This window comes from Dipteris shenzhenensis, chromosome 18, assembly GCF_047967505.1.
Source record: "Dipteris shenzhenensis isolate YYH24624 ecotype China chromosome 18, Dip_SZ_1.0, whole genome shotgun sequence".
NCBI classification, from domain to species: domain Eukaryota; kingdom Viridiplantae; phylum Streptophyta; class Polypodiopsida; order Gleicheniales; family Dipteridaceae; genus Dipteris; species Dipteris shenzhenensis.
Window position 1 is genome coordinate 15,819,593 of NC_141613.1, and position 24,397 is coordinate 15,843,989.

General features: G+C 40.7%; 1 protein-coding gene and 1 pseudogene across 1 annotated transcript; both read right to left on the minus strand.

Moving 5' to 3' along the window:
* Positions 1-3,360: 3,360 nt before the first annotated feature.
* On the minus strand, positions 3,361-5,441 carry LOC147890852 (uncharacterized; annotated as a pseudogene).
* Positions 5,442-11,669: 6,228 nt separating this feature from the next.
* LOC147890853 (peroxidase 4-like) lies at positions 11,670-13,847 on the minus strand. Its single transcript, XM_087389484.1, has 4 exons — positions 13,485-13,847; positions 12,767-12,958; positions 12,424-12,589; positions 11,670-12,277 (listed from the first exon to the last, which is right to left on the minus strand). Exons 1-4 carry the CDS (start codon positions 13,689-13,691, stop codon positions 11,865-11,867), a joined length of 978 nt encoding a protein of 325 aa, XP_087245610.1. The 5' UTR covers positions 13,692-13,847; the 3' UTR covers positions 11,670-11,864.
* Between the last annotated feature and the right edge of the window lie 10,550 nt (positions 13,848-24,397).

Below are 24,397 nucleotides of genomic sequence, written 5' to 3' on the forward strand. Positions count from 1 at the left end.
ATTGATGGTGCCCTCCTGCCATCCCCCAGCCACCCTAGGCAGAGCATCATTCCCAAAAATAAATCTAGGAATATGTGCTCTCCTCACTCTTGGGTTGTTTATGCTTCCAACCCATCTCATATAGCTTTATAAAGAATAATGCTACTTGGCCTAGTCCACGGCACACATACCTTGCGCAATTTATCATACTTTTCAATTGTTGGCTTGATGAGCTTACAGCTCTAATTGTTTACATGCCAATTATATAGAATAGGCAAGGATCATGCTAACATCTATACAGTGCTAATACATACGATGATACTGTGATATTGTCTACTTTGACATCTTTGTGTCTATATAAGGCAACAAAATATGGACACGTCATTCCTTCTTGCCCAATTAGAAGCCATTGTATGTAATGGGCTTGTGATTTCTTTCATGTGCATTTGCTTCATGCTCTCCTAGGTTAAGGATTGATCACCTTGAGTTATATGCTGTCTTTTCTACTTGGTTGACTTTGGACGAGAGATGGGGAACTCGTTAGTTGTGTTGTTTCTAAGTGGAGTGGGCTTTGCCTTGTAAATGGGGATTTAGGTTGAGAGTATGACTTCTTTGCTAGTGTGTGTTTACTTCGTGGGGGTTAAGACTACCAATCTTGCTTCATGCTATGCCTAATGGAGGGAGAGTACCATGAAGGTGTGATGTTGCTTGTCTTATGAGTGAGGATTGGGGTTGAGAGTGACCTTTCTTTCATGCAAGAAAGGGTAGTATGCATCTTGTGACTTACATGGAGTGAGTTCACTTTCATTCCCATTATATGTGTTTCCCTTTTATTTAACTTGAGTTAGTAAGAGTGGCTTGAGGGGTATACCTTATAGCTATCGATAAGAGTGGCTTCAGGGGTATGATATCACACTTCATCTTTTTTTGATGCTCCACCTTGGAAGTCTATAGCAAGGGTTAACAGCTTATTCATACCATTGGGACAAAACACTTGGTGAATTCATGCAAAGGAATGACAATGTGCAAAAGAGACCTATACAAGGGTTAAGGCTTTCTATAAACTCGTGGTATTTTGACAAACCTAGAGTACTACTTTCCAAATTCGTGAATGATACTCTTAGTGATAGTTCTGGGTCTTACCATGAGATAAACAAGTAGCACAACCACTAAGTTTTTGTATTAAAAAAATGTAAAATAACAAAATTTGACAGTAAAATAAGATCTTCCAATAACATAGCAAAGGAAACGACCACATGAGTAAATTGGGAGAGGTAAAAGCCAGCGAAAGTAAAATACATATGGGGGGAGGAAGATGAATGAAAAGGGAGGAGGAGAGAGGTGAAAGCAGGGGAAGGGATAATAAATGTAGGGTGACCATGGAATGGAACTCGTTGTATATTTAAAAAAAGCCGATGAAAGAGGAGATTAATAAGCTAGTTCAGGTGGGTTTTATCTATTCGGTGGATGAGGTCACATGGCTATCACCAATAGTCATTGTTCTAAAGAAGAATGGCCAACTACGAGTATGTGTGGAATATGGTAAATTGAATGTAGCCATAGTAACCAACCCATTCCTTCTATCGTTCTATGACACCATGCTGGATGCAGTTTTTCGGCACAAAATTTACAACTTTTTGGATGGATTCAGTGGATATAGGAAGATAAGGCCAAAACAGCTTTTGTGATGGAACAGGGATTGTTTGCATACAATGTCATGAATTCTAGGCTGAGAAATGCACCACCTACATTCCAAGGGTGGATACAAAAAGTATTTGCTCCACTTTTCATAGCTTTAACGTGGATATTCTTCCCCCCCCCCCCCCCCCCCCGCTCTCTCTCTCTCTCTCTTTGGTCTTTGGCAATTGTACACGGCATGTGGTTTGTGAACTCAAAATCCTTGCATGATGGGTTTTGCAATCATTGGCCAAATAATAATGAAGATTTAGGATATGTGTTCCAGTTTTGTGTAAGAAGAAGAAACCATAAAGAACAACAATACTTCTATGAAAGAAGAACAAGCAATGCATTCAAGTCCATGCTAATCACACATTTTTTTGGTGAATCGAACCCAACATTACAAAGGACACAATACTCCAAATTTCTCCATGATATTGGTGCTATCAGCGCCTTGTGTAGAACAAATCCTCTCATCTCTAGGGAGTTTAGTGAGATTTGTTCCACGAGCTACTGGCCATACTTGCGCAACTCTAGAAGAGGAATTGTTGATCGAGGACCATATATTCCAGGTATGATCCACGTTGTCATTGCAGAACCACATGTATTGCCTTCATGAGCCCGCTTGATTGCTTGGTTTCCCTTGCGAGGTGGACCACTCAATCATCCCCCAAAAGGATGAGCTGGCACTCCTATTGCTGTGTTCTTAAATATTTTTCTTGCACTTTCCTTGTTGTGCCCCTAGCCATCCTTTACATTGCACTCTGCTGCATGGCGGAATCCTTCTAATTGCCCATATGGTATTGTAAAAATCGAGGACCATATATTCCAGGTATGATCCACGTTGTCATTGCAGAACCACATGTATTGCCTTCATGAGCCCGCTTGATTGCTTGGTTTCCCTTGCGAGGTGGACCACTCAATCATCCCCCAAAAGGATGAGCTGGCACTCCTATTGCTGTGTTCTTAAATATTTTTCTTGCACTTTCCTTGTTGTGCCCCTAGCCATCCTTTACATTGCACTCTGCTGCATGGCGGAATCCTTCTAATTGCCCATATGGTATTGTAAACTTCAGTCTCCACCTTCTCCAGAGATGTATCGACTATCGAGGGCTCCGTTTCCACTTGTTCCACTATGCTTTCAAAGTTGAGTTGTCTTGCTCCTTTCTTGCGAGGCTGGTTTGTTGCCACAAATTTTGGCCTATGAGTGGCATTTTCCGAGTCCTCTGTTGTGACCTTATTGATGCTTTAACGCTTATTTATTACGAGGCTTCGATAGCTAGCCAACTTGCATGTACAAGCTTAACAAGGTTTGTCGTGGGCACGTGCGATATGTCCTCCACGTCCTATCAAGAATGAAGTACAGTGAGTGGTTCATTTGCAAAATTTGGTGGGAAAACAAAATTTTGTATTAGTGAATGGATACTCATATCAACAAAGTGCTTCCGCTAGCACGGATATCGAACATGCCACCAGCTCAACCAACAATCCATCACAGGAATGTTTGAATCAAAAACCTTCCTTGTGGCCCACCAAGCCCGGATGTACTTTGCTGCGTGGCTGCGTCCTCCTCTATAGATGCACATCTCCACAATTGGCACAAGCATTTATGCTCGTCTTGGAAGCTCCTATGCATGTACTAGGAGGTGTGTATCTGTAGGATTTTCTCCCAATGGAAAAGGCCTGACCTTTCCTGGCCATGCATCACGTTCTCTGGTCCATTATTGAAGATTGTTCATACTGCCCTCTAGTTTGCGCCAGCCTCGTCTGCCACATGAAGCCCTTAAAGTCCACAGTGGGGTGCCCACACTTCTCCATGACATCATTTAGCTTCAACCAGAATAGAATATGAGCCTTAGTGTCCTGTTTCATCTCACACACAGCAACAATCATCAACTCTTGGATGCTACATCATACAAACTAAAGTTAGGCATAAACATCATCCTTTCAGTGCTGGAGGGAATGTGGGAACACTAGCATTTTCCTTACCTCAGATCATATATGTGAGTAGCCATAGTTGTCCACTTGCATACACGACGCACATGGTCAAAACAGATCTTGCTATTTTGTAGATATCCACCACTAGTGCGGCACATACGGTTCACTAGATCTACCCCCGAAGCAGGCCTTGTTGTTGACATCTTGAAGATAAAGTATTTGCGTTCATCATCGACCACTTGATCGGGGAAGAGACTCCCATGGAAAAATCTATAAACACATCTTTGCTTTAGCTTCAAGAGTATGGACTACATGCCTTCATCACTTTCAGTGCGAGCACCATGTAACATATGCTTGAACCTGAGCCAGGTTGTCCATTCAACTACGCATTATGTTGGTTGTTAGAATGCAAAGAAAACACATTTGCATGTACTTGCCATTGGGTTGGCCCTGTATAGTTTACTTGTGCCTTTGGACAAGAGGCTTTGACTCTTCAAGCATTGCCATCAACTTATTATCCGTAAGGGAGACACCCGAGTTGCGGATGAGGACACTTGAGACTAATTTTTTTGCGACTACCATTTCTAGGTGTCTGGGACTTGCCGCACTAAAGTCCTTCACCATCTCTTTGACCATGCACCTAAGGTCTTTTACGTGGGCTCTACACGTACCTCTTTGCACCTCATGATTGTGCGTGCCCACATGGAAAAAGAGTATCATCATTTCAGGCCGCGCCATCACGTAGTATGCCACACATTTGCATTGCTTCAAAAGAATGGTGGACCTTTTGCAAAAGAAACATGCCAAGGTTCCTAAGCCACTAGCATACATTCCAATAGCCGGAATGTTGTTGTTCATTTTTCCTACACTAAACGAGAGAAGATTATAACGTGCAATCAAAGAGGCATAGTCAATGTTCTTTAACTCAATTTCTTGGCAATGGGTGTGCTATGGACCGACCTATCCATGCAGTGTGGTTCGAGAATCCGTTAATTGACATGTCGGAGCAAAGGGGGTTTGTACACTCTAGTTCCCCCACACACCTATTGCGATGAACTTTGCCAGGAAATGTCATTTTTGACAACATTGCTTTCGTCTAGCAATGGCCGTCATACTTTTGCTCCATGCCATCCGTTGCACTCACTCCATGTGGCATGGGTGGCAGTTCGGACGCAACATTCCTGTTGTACATTGTTGGAACTTCCATCAACTTCTCCACTGTGGTTGAATTGTGCAACAGTTGGTGAAGCAGTTGATGATGTCCCCTAGAAGACCTGATGTACAACGACATGCTAATTATTGCTTTTGGACCCTCCATTGCCGCAATTGTGTCATTGTCATCATCGATCAACACTGTGCCATGGCCTCCTAATGGTTGTTCAATATGGCTTGAACTTGGCCTTGAGCTCGGGCTTCTTGGGCTAGCCGTGAGATCTATTGTGGGTGTAGCTTGTGCAATGGCTGTCTTCCCTCGCACTCGGAATGATTGGTCCAACTCGCATGGTCTTTGCCTCAAATTGGCTGTGCTTTGAGTAAGATCTATTGTGGGTGGAGCATGGGTAGGTGGTCTCTTTCCCAGCACATAGTCACGTGACAACTCTGTGTTCAGCATGTACAACTGTCCCAATCCACTCGCCTGAATGGCTTCCACTTGCGTAGTCTGTAGGTAGCCATTCGCATGTGTGATGGCTATCACACGGATGTGCTTGCCTATCACAAGGTCATCCTCACTTAGCGTAATGGTTCCACTGTTTTGCATATCGTATCATTGGCTCAGACGAGAGGGAGTTCAAATAGATGCGCACTTCGTTGAGGTTGCTAGACCCTGCACCAGTTGGGTCAGCCATTTTAAGAGGGATGAGAGAGAGAGAGAGAGAGAGAGAGAGAGAGAGAGAGAGAGAGAGAGAGAGAGAGAGAGAGAGGTGTAAGATAGGGGGGGAGAGAGACAGACAAAGAGCGAGGGTATGGAGGAGGAGTTGAGAGAGATCGAGGGGGGGGGGCGGTAGCTTTTCCCAAAAGCTTGTATTAAAAAAAAAGTGGGGGTAAAATTCCCCCAAAAAAGGGCAAAGTTGGCGCCCAAAGGAGGGCGTCGACACCCTCCTCTAGGTGCCAACTTTGCCCTTTTTTTGGGGATTTTTTGTATTTAAAAAAATTGAAAAATTTTGAAATCTTTTCTTGGGGAAAAAAGGGCAAAGTTGGCGCCCTCTTGTGGGCACCAACTTTGCCCTTTTTTTTAATATATTTTTTTCCCAAAAAAATTCTAGAAAATTCCAAAAATAAATAAATTCGCAACCTGTTGTGATATTGTTCCATATGCCATATTGTCCCAACATTCTCTAAAGGCCTTCTTAATTCCTTCCTCATTCTCAATGGTGTTGCTCCTCTCTCTCTCTCTCTCTCTCTCTCTCTCTCTCTCTCCCCCCCTTCCCTTCCTCCCTTGCTCCCTCCCTCTCTCTCTCTCTTTGTGTCTCTCTCTCTCTCGCTCTTCACGCACACACACATATTGTCCTAACATTCTCTAAAGACCTTCCTAATTCCTTCCTCATTCTCAATGGTGTTGCTCCTCTCTCTCTCTCTCTCTCCGTCTCCGTCTCTCTCTCTCTCTCTCTCTCTCTCTCTCTCGATCTTCACACACACACACACACACACACACACACACACATATACACACACACACACACATGCACGCGCACACGCACACAAAGAGTTGGCCACATATAATACACATATTCATATAGTTTTAAAATTTTAAGAGTTATCAATTTGTCATTCAACCCATAGAGTCTACAAGTACTACTGATTAAATATAGTCTTAACAATCAATGAAAGATCGCTTTATATTATTTGTAACATCCATTCATACATTTAGCAATGCCTCCTGAATAAGTGCATTGTTAAAATGCTGAGGATAAAAGACCTAGATATTATTAATCTCCAATCTTTGGGACAAAAAGATGGACCATGGCAATCACGTCTCTATTATCTCTAGATTATGTGAGGGACAACAATTCTTACGAGGATGTTTGTCTCATCCCTATATCTAACTTTGTGATTATCGAGTCTAAAATAATAGTCTTGGGGAGGGCTTCATGTTGCCAAATGGTTGCCGACTCCATTTCTTCTCTGATAAACTACATGATCCACCCCTCTTCTAGTTCTAGCATTAGATCCAGATGTCCTTGCCAAGAAATGAATACCTCGACAATCGGGCTATGAGTCCCATCATGCAAATCATGATCCATCACTTCCCATTGCATCTTTTTCCATCTAAACCTTGTATATGTGAAAAACAAGTAAATATTTCACCTTCCAATGGAATACCTTTAAAAATTTGAAATCTATCAACAATAATAGTAGCTTGTAGCATTTCATTTTTCATACAAACAAGAATTGTTTGATACAATTACCAAAATGTGACATTTGAAGTGTTCAATCGACATTAGCAAGTCTTCACTAAGGCATGTTCTTGTTGTTGATCCATTGTCAGATAATTCACACAACCAGTCTAGTGCTAAGCTTTCAAGCATATGTTATATTTGTTTTCCTCAATTGTCTACAATTAGCAAAGAAATCAACAAAGAATGGGAATGGAAGAAACCAACTCAGCCTAGCATTTCATCCAACCAGTAGTTGGCTTCATAGCATTTTTGACATCATTAAACATTCTAATTCTATATGATTTGTTGAGCTCTGTGGTTGGAAGCAGCCACTTTGGACTATCAAAGGAAGGCAAGGAAAGAGATAATAATCTTCCATATTGACCTTCGTGACTAGCATGATGAACATTAAGTCATAAAAGAAGGTTCCATCCTTCTTCAACTCTGATAGTGTGCGACCTTCATACTGAAGACTACCGATCTCAACATGAAGGACATGCAACTGCCTAGTTATGGATGTTGAAGGCTCCCACTCTTTGTGATTGGATGGATACAGATTTGTCAAACAAAGCAAGGATTGTCAATGTTTGTAGCTAAATGTAAAAAATTTAAAGCATGACCCTAATACACAGTGAAATACTTACGATTGGGCCGACGTTATGGAAGGCCTACATCCAAATGCACATATATGTCTGCATTGGTAAAGACATGTTGAATTTGCAAGTGATTGTCTTGTTGCTGAGAGACATTTTGAAATCCATGATTCTTCCTTTCCAATGTTTGGAGATGTCCTCTGCATACTTTTGAGACACTTGATAACACCCACGATTAGTGGGTTGCATCATGATACAAGAATGTTTCTTGAAGCCACGAAATCCATTTCTCATGCTCATCCTTAATGTTTTTTAGTACAATAGATGGTAACGGACCTCAATATCTAGTATTTCCCATCGGCGTAGTCCTTGCTCCAATACCATATGATTAACAACAGCTCTCATCCTCTCTCTCCTCACCCATAAACATATCTCCGTCAAAATTCACAATGTCTATCTCCAAACTCTCCCTCCTCCCCCCCCCCTCTCTCTCTCTCCCTCCCTCCTTGTCTTCTCCAAACTCTCTCTCTTTCTTTTTATTTCTCTCTCTCTTTGTCTTTCTCTAAAGCTATCTTCCTATGTCCTCTCTTTATTTACCTCTCTTTCCCTCTCTCCTTTAACCTAAGCCCTTACATAAACAAACTAACAAATATTTCAAAATACGTCAACATGATCTTTAGTCAAGAGTGAAATGAAAATAGTTTGAAACTTGTAGAAAGTGGTAAGAATACATTTTGGGAGTGCTTAGAGGAGGTAAAACATTTTGGAGAAGAGAGAGGAAGGAGAGTGGTTTGGAAGTCAAAGGGCTGAGCCAAATGACTGAACTAGAAGGAAATGTAAGTATAGTTCTAGTTAGGGAATATATGGATGGGAGGAAAACAAGGATGCCTAACATGGTCAAGCTAGGCTTGTCGAAGGTAATATTTTAATGTGAATCACCAATGATGTTTTGTAGGTATTTTGGGAAAAAAGTCAAATTTCTCCTAGATTTGGGAAGCCTCTATTACAGTTTCATCCACATGGCATAATCTCTTTGATGGATTCTATATTCCCTTGTCCATTCTATATGGGCCATGGGGTCAAGGGAGGAGGTGAGTACAAAAGCTGCACAAATCTAGGTTTTCCAAATAGGCAATTAAATTTGGGCCACTGATCTTTGCATGTTGATCTCCACCATCCAAAATGCACTTGCATCCTAGCTCTCCAAATAGGCACTTCCATCCGAGCTATTGATCTTAGATTTAAATCAAGGTTGCACATTGAAAGCGCCTTATCCCTCTTAATGAGGCCTCCCCAAGTCAAATTTTATAGTTTGGAGCCCATCAAAGGCCATCCACATCCACCAAAGACATCCTAGTGTTGGGGTAAAGGCCAATGGTCCAGTATATACCCCTTTGTACTATACATACATAATAAGAGCTTACCTTGATCTAGGTGAGTGAGCACCCACCATTTTCGTGTGTTCTCCCTTTCTTTGTTGCTCTACGATAAGACCTCCTCTCCATCAACTGGTATCAGAGCTTGGTTGAGCAAAGCCAACAAGGAGATTGTAGCATTGTGGTGTTGCTGTGCCAAGAGCCTAAACTTGCTGCGTGGAGTCTCCTACTGCCCGTGGGCTACCCCTAGGAGCTGTATTTTGACATATACTAGCTCGTTTTTATTGTTTCAACCTTATATATCAAGTTGCCTCGACTGTTCCAACAGTCTATTGCCTTGTTTGAGTAGGGGAGAAGGAATATTATCCATCTATGGTAAAAAACGACCTACTGCTTTGCAATTCCAACCATTGGAAGTTGCTTTTTTAGGGCGTGAAAGCAAAAACGTCTTTTGCTTGTGGCAGACTCCAGTTGATCAAAGGCGGCTGGTACATTTAGATTTCAGTTGAGTTTATGCCTTGAAGTTGATGCATATCAAGCCAAAGGTTGGCTGAAAGTGATTACTTACAATTGATGCATTTTGAGCCTTTGTTTGGCTGAGAAAGTGAACATAAGTGGACAGTGTTTTTCTGAAGTTGTTTTGTATCCCAAGAAGGGACTATTTTTGAGTGCAATACTCTTCCCACTAAGGGAATTTTTTGGACAACAATTTTCAGAATTGTTGAGCTATTTCATTGGAGTTTATGCCTCAAATGCTTCAAAAAAAGTTGGTGATTGGTAGTTTGTAGTCTTGTGACAGCAGTAAAAAGTAAGCAGGTGGCTGTTTTCAGATGTGAATATCAGAGAATCCATGAGGAATTGTCTTCTGAGTTGAACTAAGAAGTTTTAGTTTTTTGAACAATCTACAATCTTGTTTTTAAAAGCATTTCAATTCGAGATTTGGAGAAAAAGATATGATGCTTGGTATGCCCATGATTTACAAGTTTTACAGTTCATGACAGCAGCTAGAAAAAGTGAGTAGGGGGCTGCATTCAACAGTGAATATCAAAAAATCCATAATGAATTTGGACGTGAAGTAAACTAGAAGTTTGTAGATCTATTAGTTGTCTACAACTTTGGCATTTACAACAACAAAGGCAAACGAGTTACGGTTGGGAAGATATTGATAGTTCAAAATAGGCCAAAATGGTTGCAGATTGTTATTACAGCAGTAAAAGTTTGCAGGTGGTGGTTTCCAACAGTAGATATAAGGAAATCTGTAAGGATTTTGGACATGTTGTAAACTGAGAAGCTGTAGAGTTTCCTACAAGGCTGCTACATTTCTTCTGTTTACACTTTTTGAATCGGAGCTACCATGCAAAAGCTATTGGCTAGTTTTGGGATGCCCTGAGGTCGCTTACATCAGAACATTTATTTGTGACAATGATAGTGTGGCTGTTGTCATTGTAGTTGATATTTTTTGAGCTTGAGTTTGGTACATTGGTGTAGTGTATCATGGTTGTTCTGTCATCCATTGTGATGGCTTCGGCATCAAAGAATGCATTGTTTAACATTGAGAAGTTGGATGGCACAAAATTATCCTATTGGAAGGAGCAAATCTACAATGTTCTAGTGCAGAAGAAGCAATTAAAGCTTATAAAATGCAAAGGCACAAAGCCAGAGGACTGGGAGGATGATGAAGAGTGGAAGGAATTGGATGAGCTTGTATGCTCCATGATCATGCTCACACTTTCAAAATCGGTGTATTTCAATGTGAAAGATACTACAGGTGGTGCCTATGGTGTGTGGACAAAGTTGCATGACCTTTATGAGAAGTAGAGTGCTGCTTATCAAGTGTATTGGCTAAAAAAACTCATAGATCTTCGCATGGAAGAAGGGACTTCAATGTCTAGCCATTTAAATGAGTTTAACACAATTTTCAGTCAACTTTCAGCTCAGAAAATTGCCTTTGATGACTTAGTTAAGGCAATTTTCTTATTGGTCACCCTCCCTGAAAGTTGGGACACTTTTAGGACTGCTATAAGTAATTTAGCCCGTGCAGGAGGCTTGACAAGCAGTGATGTTGAGAGTAGCCTTCTCACTGAGGAGGTGAATAGAAAGAACAATGTTGGAACTAAACGTTCAAGTGCTCTCAATGTAAGAGGGAGGTCATATTCCAGGGGGAAATACCAGGACAGAAATACAAGCAAATCTAGAGGAAAATCCCATGCCAAAAAGGATTTAGAATGCATCACCTCTTATCCTGATGCTATTACCTCTATTTGAGTGTTTTGTAAAGGACAACACTCAATTTTGCTTCTTTTTAAATGTTAAAAACAAGAATATTTTAGTATTTTTTTCTATGCACTCTTCAATTTCATCTTAGGTGAAGCTTTGTCCACATGTTTGGATTTTGCTCATTCTTATTGGTAAAATATGTTTATGTACTGACCCTCTATGTATATCCACCCGTCTAGATTTTGCTCTTTCTTATTGGTAAAATATGTTTTCTTTGTTCTTGCATGTCACACTTTATATGCAAGAGCAAAGAAATGAGGAGTGTGTGGGTCAACGTTGAGATCCAACGAGGCGTGGGGGTGGATGGAGATGTCGGAAGACCAAGCCAAAGTTTTGTGGGAGTGATGCACTGAAAGATTAGCATTATGCAAAGAGAGAAAGAAGTTGTACTATGAAACATGGTTGTGGTGGTTCGTAAAATCAAAGATCTTTGCCATACGAGTTGGCAGCAATGTGGGGGTTGGAGGGGACATACTAGTTTCATCTCTATGAATGTCATGGGGTCATACTAGTTTCATTTTAAAGGAAGGTGCATAACCAACTAGAGAACTAATATATAATTGCTAGTCTTAAGATTAAAGAGCTCAAGAGGAGCTCAAGGCGAATGATCATAACAATGAGGCTCTACTCCAAGATGTACATATACACTAGTTGATCACCCTGCAGTTCTTTCGAATCTCGCCGCTCGACCCTGTGAGAGGACCTATGTTGCCCATATTCACCATCGATTTCTTGAAGTTCTCAAAGAAATCAGGCTGGCTGTTCGCAAAGTCTTTCGTCAACTGTATCGTCGAGCTCCCTGCTGTCGTATACAGCACCTCATCCGAATTCAGAAGCCCTTTTGCTATCTCCAAGTTGATGTAATACTGATTATTGAAGAGGGTCGGGCTGAAGAGATCCAGTGGAGCTAAATTGTTGTCTCCCCCGCTCTGTGGGCAGATTGCCTTCAGTTGCTGCGTGTATGTTGCATCCAAGGTCGGGTCTTGTTTGCCGCTGTTGGCTTGGTTGTAAAGCCTTTGCCTGAATTGAACGCAGCGAGACTGGCCGATAGTGTGAGCTCCTGTTTCACAGATCAAAGACGATTTCTTATTATACAAAAACGAAGCAGACGAAATTACTAAATCCATACAAGATTTTTGCCTTGCGGGACCTCCCACCGCGTTAGCAGGAGATCATTGGCCGTTTGTCCCTGTGCGAAATGCTCACCTGATAAGGTCACCAGATCGAGAGTGGAAAGACCTTGAGCCGAAAACTTAGTCATGAGGGTGCTGAGCGTCGAGTTTGGAGCTGGAATGTTGTTATTTGCTCCACTCAAACTCGCGGTTGATGAATCTCTTCTTCCTAGAAGTACCTCCCAGGTCGGACCTTCCGACTGCATTCATAAAACTCAACCTCACGTATAATGAATCCCTGAACCGTAAAATTTATGCCAGATTCCCGAAGACAGTTTAGACACAGAATTCAACGTCGGATAAATGGAAATCGATTCCTTCCGGCTGCGTGATGAACTCTGCTCTTCATCGAAACTGACGGACAAATGGAAGTTTACCAGGACAACGCCGTCGCGAGAGGCTAAAGCTAGAATGTCGGCGCACGAAACGACCCCGGGGCAAGCGGCCTCCACTTGTGCTTTGATGCTGTCGATAACCTCGAAGCCTCTAACAGAATTATTATTGGGTCGTGCGGTCTTCTCACCCGTAAAGGTTGGTGTGTCATCCAGTAAGAGCGACGCATCGCAACCCTGCAAACAATTCAAACGATGAGCAACCGGAAACAAGTAATGCACCCAATTCAAACGATGAGAAACAAGTAAGCGCCAAATACATGAATGCTAATCTACAACTTGTGTTCCAACTCCTGCATTATGGTTTGAATGCTGTTAGATTGCCAATCAAATTTCTGCTTCGATTCATCATTGGAAAAAAAATCTCTATATGCTGGTTCCAATGCTAGCAGAATCTTCGTACTCAGAAATATATTGAGATAAGGCCGCAACGATTGGGCTCAAATTCCTTCGTTGCCTTCCAAAACTGTTGATGTTTTTCTCACAGGGCATCAATAGGCACCGATGGTATACGACATCAGACGAGCATCTATGTACGCACCTTATATATGATATACTACATCATACCAATACATTACAACCATGTCCCAGACCACCATAGTAGTGATCCTTGAAACGGGAAATGCAGAGATAAAGACATCTCGGGAGGGAACACGACAGGCCTTTAAAGGCTCAACAAAGGCACGGATGGTTGATGAGTAACCTGAACAAAGCAGTCATGAAAAAACAAGCGCAGGATAGACGCTGCCATACGGGCCTCCTTCTGTACTGCCTTCTGCATGCCACTGAACACAATATCCTCCACTTCTGGGCACGTCGCCGAGTAGAATCCAGGAGTAAGTTGACAAGAGACTACGTTGCATAAATACAGCGATGTGAGTGCTAATATGAGGCGAGTAAGTTGCGCCATCTCCGGCGAGTTGTGGGGAAGCTCTTTCAGAGGATCAAAGAGGTCACTGGAAGAAGGTGGTGTGCAAAGGCAGGAATGCTCGTTCTAAGCCTAAATACCTCGCCCAGTTCAAGCTGTGAAAGAAGCGGCTCCATACGAAGCTCTTATAGAAGGAGCTTCATTTTATATTGTTTGTGCGCTTGTTTCACGAGAGAATCCCAAAAATATTTGCAATGAAATTGCAGACATCTTGCTACGAAAATTTTGAGTTGAAGGATCCTTAAGACTATGTTGGTGGTCTGTCTTAGTTACATAAACGGTCCTTTGAATGTGAAGCACATGATCTGCCCGCTCATTAACTTGGCAGCGCATCAACGACAGACATTTTGATCAAATTGGTTTCGGGTGCTTCGCTTTTTCCACCATCGTATTCGAGCATTCGCTGCAGTGTCTCTATCTGCCAACGTGCAATATATCGCTGAAACATCAAAAATATGCTGGAGGATATGAAGAGTAAGTCGTAAACCAGACGGCTTTGTAGCGCGAACGTAGCATCAACAGCAGCCATCTAGGATGTAGCGAACCCAGATCTAAGACTTATTTTCAGACGCTGATACCTTTCGCTGAGCATTCCTATCGCCAATGGAAAAGTTTGTACGAAAAGTGACCTTTCAGACTGGTGTCTACATGTCAAAGGCTGACATTATCTACCAGCAAACGTACTCAAATTGCAAGTATAAACAATCGATGAAATCGGCATCCGACGATCTTTTGTTGGTTAGAGAATTCAACCGTGACATGGGTTAGGAGCTGAAACGTGATGGGAACGGAGAATGATCTTCATGGAACAATGCAACGATGGAGGCGGTAAAAAACGGTCAATTTTGCAGAAAGCTAATTGGGTGGAATAATGTGGTACGTGGTACATTCAAGGCAAGGCTCCCCCCCGTCTCTCTCTCTTCTCTCTTATCCTTGCTGCACAACCAAGTCCTCTCTCTCTCTCTCTTCCAAGCTGCACATATGAGGCAGGCCTTATGAATGCTTTATGAGCATTCAAACCTTCTTTCCACACAATAAGAAGACCAAAAACCTTCAATTCTAGAACTATGCCTTTTGAAACTTTTAACAAGCAAATTTAAAGTTTCAAAGCCTAAGAAAGAGAAGGGATCCTCTAGTCACCCCTTTGTACTGATTGACTCCATAAAGGTTTGAAGACCTCAACGATACCTCGACCAGCAAGCATCATTGGTTTGAGCTCATTCTCACTAGTCTACAAAGGGCAAACTTCTTCCTCTTGTGGAGTTACACCTACACAAGGTAGAGTCAATAATCATACCATAATTTTGACCTAGTAGTCTCTGTAGTGGGCTATTGATCTTAATCATTATTTGTTTAGAAATGCCTACTACATAGTATCCATTCTGCATCCTAAGCCTAAACCTACATCCCATGGGCCTGTGACGTAGTTTCTTGTACTAGAATTAGAAAATTACAAATATTTTTATATAATTCAAATGCCTTAATTTCTTTCAAGTATCACGCTAAAATAATCTTCACTTTCTTTATAAAATTAAAAAAACCATATCCTAAAACTTGCAATTCATGAAACTTGTACTTTATTTTTCAAGGTCAATTCTCAAAATCTACCATTCACATGATATTAGACCTTGGGTTTTCGTTAACATTGGGTACAAGGGGAATAGGCTATGATGCAAGATGATGATCCTTTGCAAGAGTATGTAAAATTGGAATGTTAAATTCACTAATATAGATTGAGATAGGTTGAATTGAATAATTATAACAGAATCAAATTATTAAAAGAATGGTGATGGGCTTCAAGATAGTGATAGGAACATGGATGGTAGGCATGGCGATGGAATAATGAGTTGAAGGAGATGATGGGTAGCAACTAGTATTAGAATAATGCATTGAAGGAGATGATGGGTAGCAACTAGTATTAGAATAATGCGTTGAAGGAGATGATGGGTAGCAACTGGTATTAGAATTGAGCAACTTGGTACACATGAGATGATGCTTGTAATCACATCATTACTAGTTGGATAGTTTTGGACACTAAAGCTTGATTAAGTCATAAGCAACATGATATAAGAAGAGGTTGTGTTTAGAGTCTAGACAAACATGCACATTCTCGTCTATAGATTCCTTCACAATACTAGGGTTTGATAGTTTCACAATTAGGGATGATTAAGAAATCAATCACGATGTGGGAGTCTCTATTTGAAATGATTGAGCAATTTGAAGAATTTTCATGGAAAGCACTTTGAAAAACATCAAATACCACATATTTTGACTTGTCTTTTGAAATTACACAAAAATGAAAATACCACATATTTTTAATTACAATAAAAATACCACATATTTTTGCTCTTAGAAGTGTCCCATTATGGTCAAAATTGTATTTTAATTAGAACCATTAACAATGTTAAACTTGATGGCCTTTGGCCTCAAAAAATTTCTAAAAACATAAATTTTGTGTGTACAAATTCAGGTTCTAATAGGGTTCAATTAAGTGTCCAAATGGCAGACATGGCCTTTGCAAGTTGGGCCAAGTTTGGGCCTCTAAAATTGGGTCAAGTTTGAGTCCAATTTTTTCACAAAAGAAGTCATTTTTTTTGGTTGAGCCGATTGAAGGGGAGGATAGCACTATGAGGGGGAAGGGGGTTGAGCTACAAGAGGAAGGGTGGTGAAATTGTTCAAAGTTTGTTGCCATTATCAATATCAGTGGGGGAGTGAAGGGGTATAGGGAGGAAAATGACAGTGGCATGAGGGGAAGGGGGGGAAAGATGTAAGAGAGAGGAGCTACAAGGGGAAGGGGAAGAGTGTGCCACCGCCCCCCTAATCACTATTAGTGGTGGAGTGAAGGGGGACAAGGAGGAGAATGTGAAGGGGAGGGGAGAAGGTGGCATAGGGGAGAGGAAAGGGGAAAAAAATGTGAAGTGGTGAAAGAAATATGAGGGGGAAGTAAAGGAGCAATGAAGGGGAGAGGGTAGAGTCTACTATCAAAGGCATCGTTAAGCAAAGGAGTGATAGTGAGAGTGTGAGGTAGTGGGATGGTGGTAGCATAGGGAGGAAAGAACGTGTGAAGGGTAGAGGGATGAACTACCTTGGGGTAGTCACTTTATTTAACGTATAGGCTCATTAATGAATGGGGATTTTGTAGTTTAGGGGACTTATGGGCCACTTACAAATAAGAGAGGGTTCAATACAATTTACTTATCTAATGTAATTTGTACGTGTGTGGAGCAGATTTTGAAATGCAAATTTACAACATATATAGGTATGGAAGAGGGGAAGACAATTATACAAAGAATTCTAAATTATATATATACGGGGGCCAATGCATGATTGGGTGTATCCATTGTGTGAACTTGAGGGAAGATATGGCATATGGATCCCATATGGATCACTTTCTCAATTTGTAACTTATATATTTGTCAATGGAATTTGACAAACTTGTCATCTAAGCTATCTACACATTTTGAGCTTGAATTTGAGAAAAATACATTACACATTTGACATTTTCAGTAAAATCATTAAACTATTTAAATGTTGTAATGCCTATCAAGCATGCATCTTGGACGATGTAAGATACCTAAAACATTTATTAAACATCAAATATTTGTTCTACACATATATCCAAGCAATTGTATTTGAAATTGGACTATTTGAGCTTTCCACAAATCAAAGGAGGCAACAAATTGAGAACCTTTACTATGGTTTAGGGGGTGTCCAATATTGTGCTGCAATTGTGCGCATATACTTCAAGAGGGCATGCTCAATAACCTTTTCTAATTTGGTTGGAAAGGAAAACTTTGGGGGGGGGAAAGCACTCTAGATTTATGGATCTACTAGTAGCTATAAAGAGAGCAACATTAGCTATCTTATTGTCCTTTGAAACAAATAAGAAATGGCTTGGGTGCACAATGTCAAACATGTTATCCAGGACCAAGGTGATTCCAACAGTTGGCCATCAAGTGGAACTGATGCAACCCAATGTTATAAGCCAATGTACATGAAATCAGTGCAATAAAAGGAAAGATAGCCTAAGTGAGGAAGTCATCTTCAAAGTGATATTTTGGCATAATAACACAAGCGTTTCTCCAAACAAGGATGTCTCTCTAGGCTTGGGCGGGGATGCAAGCAGTATAAGGAGCACATCATATACATGCTTGACACAATGTAGGTCAGTATTTAGAATTTCAATGCTATTACTTGCTATCTTTTCTTCTCGAAAATTGTTATGCTCATAAATTTTCATTTACATCTCATGGAATTTTGGGAGAGAGAGAGTATTTAGACTTCCAAAGCTATTAGCTGCTACCTTTTTTCTCACAAATCATTATGCTGGTTTATTTTCATTTGCATCTTATGAACAAAGAGGGAGAGAGAGTATTCTTTTGCAAGCCTAGTGGTTGAAATAACAGCCACACCGTGCTAGTCCTACCTGATAACCTACCTGAGAAGGCCAATTGTGTCATTGCACAATCAGATCTAGCCATGAGTAGGTATACTAAAATAATATATATAGCTTTAGTACGCACATACATGGTGCTACATGGCTCATACAATGTGGGAGCAATGTGGTAATGGCACATGGTGTGTAATGTAGCACATTTAGTGCGATACGTCTTTGAATGTGCAATGTGTGTAGTGCAATATGATTGATGGTCTTAGTGCTCTAAATTCCTAATCCTTGCACATAAAAAGAAACCCCAGACCTAGCCACAATGGCAAATCGATTATGTTGCACATTGGCCTTTGATGACATTATAGTTATGCTGATGCCACGTCTAATAGAACAAGATCAATACCCGCTGTGAAATCTCCAAATTGGAATGGGTGATATTTATAAATACATAGAAGGCCAATCCAACCCATTTCAATTTTATTGAAACTAAGTTGAGTGCTCCTTTTCGTGTATCAAATTTCATGCAATGATGTGAAAAATGTTGCCTATACCACTGTTATATGCTAGTTACCAATCTTGACTATGCATAATAATGCTTTTATACCAAGGTTCAATGCATGATTGGGTTAGCCATTTTTTATAAAGGTCATGGTGATGATGAGATCCAATATTGATTTGCCAGTTTCAACCACCATATTTCCAAAATATTGTATGTTAAATCCGTGAGGCTACAACTTGTTGGGGAGGCTTGTAAGAGAGGGAGTTGCTTAGTATTTTCTAAAAGGTTGAGGGTCAGTCAAAGAAATCGATTGATTTTCAGGTGCACTTTATGAAATTGAGGATACGAGGGGGGCGGGGGGAGAGAGAGAGAGAGAGAGAGAGAGAGAGAGAGAGAGAGAGAGAGAGAGAATATTCTTTTACAAAAGAAAAATACTGTGGTTGAAATAATAAGCATCGTGCCAATTGCATCCAATATGCTAGTTTTCTACTACTATTATGATGGTTAATTTTCATTTACATATTATGAAACTTGGAGAGAGAGAGAGAGAGAGCCTAGTGGTTGAAATAACAGCCACACCGTGCTAGTCCTACTTGATAACCTACCTGAGAAGGCCAATAGTGTCATTGCACAATCAGATCTAGCCATGAGTAGGTATACTAAAATAATATATATAGCTTTAGTATGCACATACATGGTGCTACATGGCTCATACAATGTGGTAATGGCACATGGTGTGTAATGTAGCACATTTAGTGCGATACGTCTTTGAATGTGCGATGTGTGTAGTGCAATATGATTGATGGTCTTAGTGCTCTAAATTCCTAATCCTTGCACATAAAAAGAAACCACAGACCTAGCCACAATGGCAAATCGATTGTGTTGCACATTGGCCTTTGATGACATTATAGTTATGCTGATGCCACGTCTAATAGAACAAGATCAATACCCGCTGTGAAATCTCCAAATTGGAATGGGTGATATTTATAAATCCATAGAAGGCCAATCCAACCCATTTCAATTTTATTGAAACCAAGTTGAGTGCTCCTTTTCGTGTATCAAATTTCATGCAATGATGTGAAAAATGTTGCCTATACCACTGTTATATGCTAGTTACCAATCTTGACTATGCATAATAATGCTTTTATACCAAGGTTCAATGCATGATTGGGTTAGCCATTTTTTATAAAGTTCGTGGTGATGATGAGATCCAATATTGATTTGCCAGTTTCAACCACCATGTTGGTTGTGTCAATTTCTAGAATATTGTATGTTAAATCCATGAGGCTACAACTTCTTGGGGAGGCTTATAAGAGAGGGAGTTGCTTAGTATTTTCTAAAAGGTTGAGGGTGAGTCAAAGAAATTGATTGATTTTCAGGTGCACTTTATGAAATTGAGGATACGAGGGGGGCGGGGAGAGAGAGAGAGAGAGAGAGAGAGAGAGAGAGAGAGAGCAAGCGAGTGAGTGACACGGAGAGAGAGAGAGAGAGAGAGAGAGAGAGAGAGAGAGAGAGAGAGAGAGAGAGAGAGAGAGAGAGAGAGAGAGTATTCTTTTACAAAAGAAAAACACTGTGGTGGAAATAATAAGCATCGTGCCAATTGCATCCAATATGCTAGTTTTCTACTACTATTATGATGGTTAATTTTCATTTACATATTATGAAACTTGGAGAGAGAGAGAGAGAGAGAGAGAGAGAGAGAGAGAGAGAATATTCTTTTGCAAGAGACCATCATTTTGGTTGCAACCACTATGTTGGTAGAGTATTGTGAGAGTACTTTTAGTAATGTTGAGAACTTTTCAGGACATTTTTTCTTTTTGCCATAGTTTATTACGTTGTCCACTTTTGGCACTTTTTAGCACTTGTTAGCACTTTTAAAGCTCTTGTCTTTGAAATTTGGGGGGGTTGTGAGAGAAGGGGGGGAGAGAGAGAGAGAGAGAGAGAGAGAGAGAGAGAGAGAGAAGCACTATTTTTGCAAGCAAAAACCACCATGCTAGTTGTAAGTGCTAGTATTTTTTTAACTCTCAAATCATAATGCTAGTTGATTTCCTTTTTCATCTTATGAAATTGGGGGCTAGAGAGAGAGAGAGAGAGAGAGAGAGAGAGAGAGAGAGAATTATTTTACAAGTGACTATCACGATGGTTGAAATAATAACCACCATCGTGTTAGTGGTCGCAACTTATAAACACCATGTTGCTACATAGGTTTTCAAAGTACTCTTTATAATTTCTTAGATGAGCAGACAGAGCTGTACTTGAGATGTGGTCATACTCGAGCACTGCATCATGGAGGTAGATGTTTCATGGACATAGATGCCCATGTCTCACAGTTACATGTCTCATCTATCAATCACTTAAATCCTCATCATGTGTTGCAACATTAGGGGAGATTTGGGGTCTTAAAAGAGCCTCATAAGGAATGGATTCAGTTAATTGGAAGGGAACCCATGGGTTAAGGGCCCCTTAGCAATGACTCAAGCGACTTATTTTGAAATTGGGCAAGCCTTTCAATAGAGGTGGATGGTTGATAGATCAAGGGCCTAGGATGTCTTTGGTGGATGTGGATGGCCTTTGGTGGGCTCCAAACTACAAAATTTGACTTTGGGGAGGCCTCATTAAGAGGGATAAGGCACTTTCAATGTGCAACCTTGATTTAAATCTAAGATCAATAGCTAGGATGGAAGTGCCTATTTGGAGAGCTAGGATGCAAGTGCATTTTGGATGGTGGAGATCAACATGCAAAGATCAGTGGCCCAAATTTAATTGCCTATTTGGACAACCTAGATTTGTGCAGCTTTTGTACTCACCTCCTCCCTTGACCCCATGGCCCATATAGAATCGGTTCTTTCATTGCAAAAATTTTCACTCAAAAAGAGACCCTTTAGCAAATTATTAAAATATTAGAGGCTTGGACAAGGGAATATAGAATCCATCAAAGAGATTATGCCATGTGGATGTTTCTGTAATAGAGGCTTCCCAAATCTAGGAGAAATTTGACTTTTTCCCCAAAATACCTACAAAAACATCATTGGTGATTCACATTAAAATATTACCTTCGACAAGCCTAGCCTGACCATGTTAGGCCTCCTTGTTTTCCTCCCATCCATCTATCCCCTAACTAGCTAGAACTATACTTACATTTCCTTCTAGTTCAACTATTTGGCTCAACCCTTTGACTTCCAAACCACTCTCCTTCATCTCTCTTCTCCAAAATGTTTTACCTCCTCCAAGCACTCCCAAAATGTATTCCTGCCACTTTCTAGAAGTTTCAAACTATCTTCATTTCACTCAACTAAAGATAATGTTGACGTATTTTGAAATATTTGTTAGTTTGTTTATGTAAGGGCTTAGGTTAAAGGAGAGAGGGAAAGAGGGGTAAATAAAGAGAGGGACAAAGGAAGATAGCTTTAGAGAAAGATAGAGAGAGAGAAATAAAAAGAGAGAGAGAGAGTTTGGAGAAGAGAGAGAGAGACAGAGAGAGAGAGAGAGAGAGGGGGGGGGAGGGAGAGTTTGGAGATAGACATTGTGAATTTTGAGGGAGATATGTTTATGGGTGAGGAGAGAGAGGATGAGAGCTTACATAGATTTTCAAAGTACTCTTTATAATTTCTTAGATGAGCAAATAGAGCTGTACTTGAGATGTGGTCATACTCGAGCACTGCATCATGGAGGTAGATGTTTCATGGACATAGATGCCCATGTCTCATAGGTAAATGTCTCATCTATCAATCACTTAGATCCTCATCATGTGTTGCAACATTGGTCTTAAAAGAGCCTCATAAGGAATGGATTCAGTTAATTGGAAGGGAACTCATGGGTTAAGGGCCCCTTAGCAATGACTCAAGCAACTTATTTTGAAATTGGGCAACTTTGGCCTTTCAATGGAGGTGGATGGTTGATAGATCAAGGGCCTAAGTGTGATGGAGAGGAGGTCTTATCATAGAGCAACAAAGAAAGGGAGAACACACAAAAATGGTGGGTGCTCACTCACCTAGATCAAGGTAAGCTCTTATTATGTATGTATGGTACAAAGGGTATATACAGCCATTGGCCTTTACCCCAACAACCTCAAAGGCCAATGTGCCTTTAAGGTAGAAGATGGGCATCCTAATGTTATTCGATACCCATTGATGAACACTCTGCAATGTGCAAACCGCTCTGAGGAAAGACTCTTTGTACGAAGATCTGTAGGGTTCTCATCTGTGTGAACCTTGACAAGGTGGATGCGGTTGTCCTCAATCACCTGGCATTAGAAAGCATGCCTATATTCCTTTCTTGAATAGTTCTATTCATCTTCTCAGCAACCCTATTCTGAGAAGGATTCTCAGGAGTAGTCAACTCCTGTTTGATGCCATGTAGCTCACAAAAATTCTTAAATGCATGAAATGTATACTCTCCTCCATTATTAGTGTGCAAGCATTTGAGCTTCTTGCCTGACTGATTTTTAGCAAATGCTAAGAACTTTTGAAATGCATTAAAGACATCACTCTTCTTCCGAAGAGGATAGAACCACACTTTCCATGTAGCATCATCAATGAAAGTAGCAAAGGAAGAAGCACCACCCAATGAGACAGTAGACATAGGTGTACACACATCATTGTCAACCAACTCCAATGGTTCAAGCCTCTTCTTGCCCAAAGATTTTTTATGTAAAGACCGTGTTTGCTTTCCATACATGCAATGCTCACACATGCTAAAATCTGAAAAATTAAACATGGGAACATACTGCAAACCAGAAAGTATCTTCATTCCTATCATGCTCATGTGTCCCAACCGACAATGCCACAAAGAGACAAATGGTTGCTCGATCACATTGATTACATTATCTCTTATACCTGACACATGTATTGAGTATAGCGTTCCATGCTTGGAACCTCTAGCAATCACAAGTGACCCTTTGCTAATTTTCCATGTATTATTGCCAAAAAACACATGATAGTCATCATCATCAAGCTGTCCCATACTTATCAAGCTTTTTTTAAGATTTGGAACATGCCTAACATTCTTGAGTACAAATGTAGAACCATTAGGAAGAGACAAGTGTTTTTCCAAGTCTCACGGTTCCTTTCCTTCCTGCATCATAAATGGTAAACCACTCCCTATGTGGAGTGACATGGAAAGACGCTCCTGAGTCTAGTATCCAATTCCTTGACAATGCATCATCACTAGTCACGAGAAAAGCATGCTCAAACATAGAGGCATAAAGAATGTCACCCTCATCACTATTGTTGCTTATGGCATTCACTTCCTTTATATTGACCGTGGATTTCTCTTTCTTCTTGGGCTGCACATTAGCTTTGCCTTTGCTTTTATCGTTCTTCCATTTGTAGCAATCGTTTTTGAAATGGCCTTTCTTCCCCCTACTAGTAGCGAGGGTAGTGGAAATACCAAACTCCACGTCCATCCCCTTCCATATCCTCCTCCTCCCTTCACGACCTCGTATTGTTCCTCCCGCCTCCCCAAACCATCCCCAACACACACGACCCCCCATTTTGCATTCTCCACACATTGACTTCACTTCCCCACAAACTGTGGAGATGGTGCAAAACTTTCCGTCCTTCCTCTCACATTTTCCTCCACACCCTTCACTTGCATTATTTCCACCTCTCCTCCTTCCACTCTATGTCTTCCCCCTTGACTCCCCCATTTTCATTGTTATCAATGACAAACTCTACCCTCCTTCTTGTTGCAACTCCCCAAGGGTGGCCACTCTATTAAAAACCATGAAACTTGTGCAAACAAGCACACATTTACTATACCCCTATATATAAGTATTTAAAAAATTTTAATATTTGTTTT